This window comes from Lipotes vexillifer, unplaced genomic scaffold, assembly GCF_000442215.2.
Source record: "Lipotes vexillifer unplaced genomic scaffold, Lipotes_vexillifer_v1.1 scaffold394, whole genome shotgun sequence".
In the NCBI taxonomy this organism is placed as follows: Eukaryota; Metazoa; Chordata; class Mammalia; order Artiodactyla; family Lipotidae; genus Lipotes; species Lipotes vexillifer.
Window position 1 is genome coordinate 693896 of NW_006791731.1, and position 3152 is coordinate 697047.

General features: G+C 70.7%; 1 protein-coding gene across 1 annotated transcript in view; it reads left to right on the plus strand.

The window, feature by feature from the left end:
• The first annotated feature begins 1099 nt into the window (after positions 1-1099).
• The window catches only part of OPLAH (5-oxoprolinase, ATP-hydrolysing), an 11069-nt gene continuing 9016 nt past the window's right edge, over positions 1100-3152 (plus strand). The window contains 7 exon segments of the mRNA XM_007464553.1: positions 1100-1321; positions 1397-1588; positions 2092-2191; positions 2272-2395; positions 2481-2676; positions 2758-2923; positions 3031-3152. Of these exon segments, the coding sequence (XP_007464615.1) occupies positions 1151-1321; positions 1397-1588; positions 2092-2191; positions 2272-2395; positions 2481-2676; positions 2758-2923; positions 3031-3152 (1071 nt within the window). The 5' untranslated portion in view covers positions 1100-1150.

Here is a 3152-nt window from a genome sequence, read left to right on the forward strand (position 1 = left end):
GGGCCGCTTTCAGCTCGCGGGGAAGCAGGCCAGGGAAGGGCAGCCACCCGCCCCGTGGTCCCGAGACTGACCACAGCGTCTGGCGACATCAGCCCGAGCATCGCGCGGTCGGCCTGGGCGGGCGGCGTGGAGGGCCCCCAGCCCACAGCGCCTGGCGCGCCCACGGGAAGTGAGGGGTTTCTCCAGGACGCCCCCCTGCCCCCGCCCCCGGTCGGGCCACTCGATTCTGCCCTCCCGCGTCATCTGCCATCCCCCACCCCCGGCCGCCACAACCGCCGCACGCTGGGGGGCGCGGCCCGAGGTCGTCTGGGCTCCGCCTGCCCCGGGGCACCTGGAGGAGGGGACCCGGGGCGCAGATCGGAAGCGGACCAGCGCAGGGCCGGGCGGCCGCAGAGCCCAGGTGCCCGGGGGCCGGGCCGCGGGGTGGGGCCGCGCCGGCACGGCGCCGCCCCGCCGGGGATCTGGATGGAGACGCCTGCCGGGCTCCGGGCCACCCGAGCCTGACGCAACCGGAGAGCCCGGCGGGCCCCGCTTCCGGGCTGGGGGAGGGCGCGGGCAGGGCCCGGAGCGAGTGCGGCCGAACGGACGGCGAGCGACCGGAGCCGACAGGCCAGGTGGGCGCCGCGCCAGGATCCTCCCCGCTACCCTGTCCGCACCCCCGGCCCCCACTCGCCCCCACCGCCCGCTCCCCTTCGCCTCCCGGCCCCGCCCCGTCGTCTGCGCAGGCTCCGCCCCGTCCCCGTGTCCCGCTCGGCCTCCGCTCCAAGGTCGAGCCGTTGGGAAGTGGGCCTTTTCTCACCAGCCCCCAACACACGTGCCTCTTCGTGCTTAAGGGCCCAGAAACCCCAGCCCGAGGGCTCCCGCCGCGCCTCCTCCTTTGAAAGGCCTGCTCCAGGCCCTGGGGTCCCTTGCAACCCTGCGCACTGGAACTGGGGAGTGGGGGTCATGAGGCCCTGCAGGACTTGCCCAGCTCTGGCTCCACCCAGGGCCCCTCATGGGCGTGGAATCCCTGTCTTCTCCCCATCCCAGCTCTGCCCAGGGCTGCCCGCCTGTGGATGACCCCCAGGCCTCCCTGCTGACCCACTGCCTCTGTCCAGTGCTCCCAGGACTGCCGGCTGAAGAGTCACTCCTGGACTCCAGCCCCACCACCATGGGCAGCCCGGAGGGGCGCTTCCATTTTGCCATCGACCGTGGAGGCACCTTCACAGATGTCTTTGCCCAGTGCCCAGGGGGGCACGTGAGGGTCTTAAAGCTGCTCTCAGAAGACCCCGCCAACTATGTGGACGCACCCACCGAGGGCATCCGCCGCATCCTGGAGCAGGTGGCCAGGGCAGAGTGGTGGGGTGGGGAGGGACCTTGGGGCCAGAGGCCTGATGGCTGACCACGTGGTTCCCAGGAGGGGGGTATGCTGTTGCCGCGGGACCGGCCGCTGGACACCAGTCGCATCGCCAGCATCCGCATGGGCACCACGGTGGCTACCAACGCGCTGCTGGAACGGCGCGGGGAGCGGGTGGCACTGCTGGTGACTCGCGGCTTCCGAGACCTGCTGCATGTGGGCACCCAGGCCCGTGAAGACCTCTTTGACCTGGTGAGTTCATCCACGCCAGCAGGTGGCCAGCTCTGCAGCGCACGTTTTCCCTGGAGTGCCGTGGCCCCTCAGGGCGGGCAGTCCTTGGAAGGGTCAGTGCCAGCCCAAGGCCACCAGCTGATAGAGAGGAGGTTCCGGGCACTCGTAGTGGGACGCTGCGTCCCCCTAGCCCTGACTGGTCACGTGTTGTGCTGTGCCTGTCTGCCGCTCTGCCCAGTCTTGGACCCTGACCCTCACCCCCACTGTTGGGTGCTGGGAAGGAGCTGCCTTTGTGGGGGTGAGGCAGTTGGCTGCACTCAGAGGCCTGTGGGCAGAGAGCCGCCCCCCGGGTGGGCCTTCCTGGGGCCACCCGCTCTGACTGTGTCGCCCTGTCTCACTGTGTCTCCTGGGCCTGTGGACTGGCCTCTTGGGACACATCTGCTCGCCTGCATTGCCCGACCCGTGCAGGGCCCCAGCAGGGACCCTCAGGCCTGGGACTCCTCTGAGCCTCTGTCTGCCCTCAGGCCGTGCCCATGCCCGAGATGCTGTACGAGGAGGTGCTGGAAGTGGACGAGCGTGTGGTGCTGTATCGAGAGGAGCCAGGTGCCGGGATGCCCGTGAAAGGTACGGATGCCCGAGTGTTGGGGCGCAGGGCAGCAGGCTCAGACGGGCCTTTGACGGGGCAGCGGCGGGCTTCCCTGCAGGCCGCACAGGGGACCTGCTGGAGGTGCAGCAGCCTGTGGACCTGGGGCGCCTGCGAGGGAAGCTGGAGGGGCTCCGGTCTCGAGGCATCCGCAGCCTGGCCGTGGTGCTCATGCACTCATACACGTGAGTGTGGGCTGGCTGGGGGCACGGGCGGCAGGTGGGCCAGCGGGTGGGCAGGTAGCTCAGCGGCACTCGGACGCCATCGTAGGTGGGCCCAGCACGAGCAGCAGGTGGGCGCCCTGGCCCGCGAGCTGGGCTTCACACACGTGTCACTGTCCTCGGAGGCCATGCCCATGGTGCGCATCGTGCCCCGGGGGCACACTGCCTGCGCTGACGCCTACCTCACACCCACCATCCAGCGCTACTTGCAGGGCTTCCGCCGCGGCTTCCAGGGTCAGCTCAAGGTGAGGCCCCCCGCCGGCCCGCCCCTGGCCACCCCCGCCCTGCGCCGCCCCGCCCCTCCCTGCCCACCTGCCCGCCCACAGGATGTGCAGGTGCTGTTCATGCGCTCCGACGGTGGCCTGGCGCCCATGGACTCCTTCAGTGGCTCCCGCGCTGTGCTCTCGGGCCCTGCTGGGGGCGTGGTTGGTTACTCAGCCACCACCTACCGGGTGGAGGGTGGCCATCCTGTCATCGGCTTTGACATGGGAGGTACGAGGGCCTGAGGGTGGGGTCCGGGGGAGCCTCAGATGCCGGGCTGGGCAACGTCAGGCATCCGGGTCTGTGCGATGACCCCTTACCACCCTGTCTCCCACCAGGCACGTCTACCGACGTGAGCCGCTATGCTGGCGAATTCGAGCACGTCTTCGAGGCCAGCACAGCTGGAGTCACGCTGCAGGTCCCCCAGCTGGACATCAATACGGTGGCAGCCGGCGGGGGC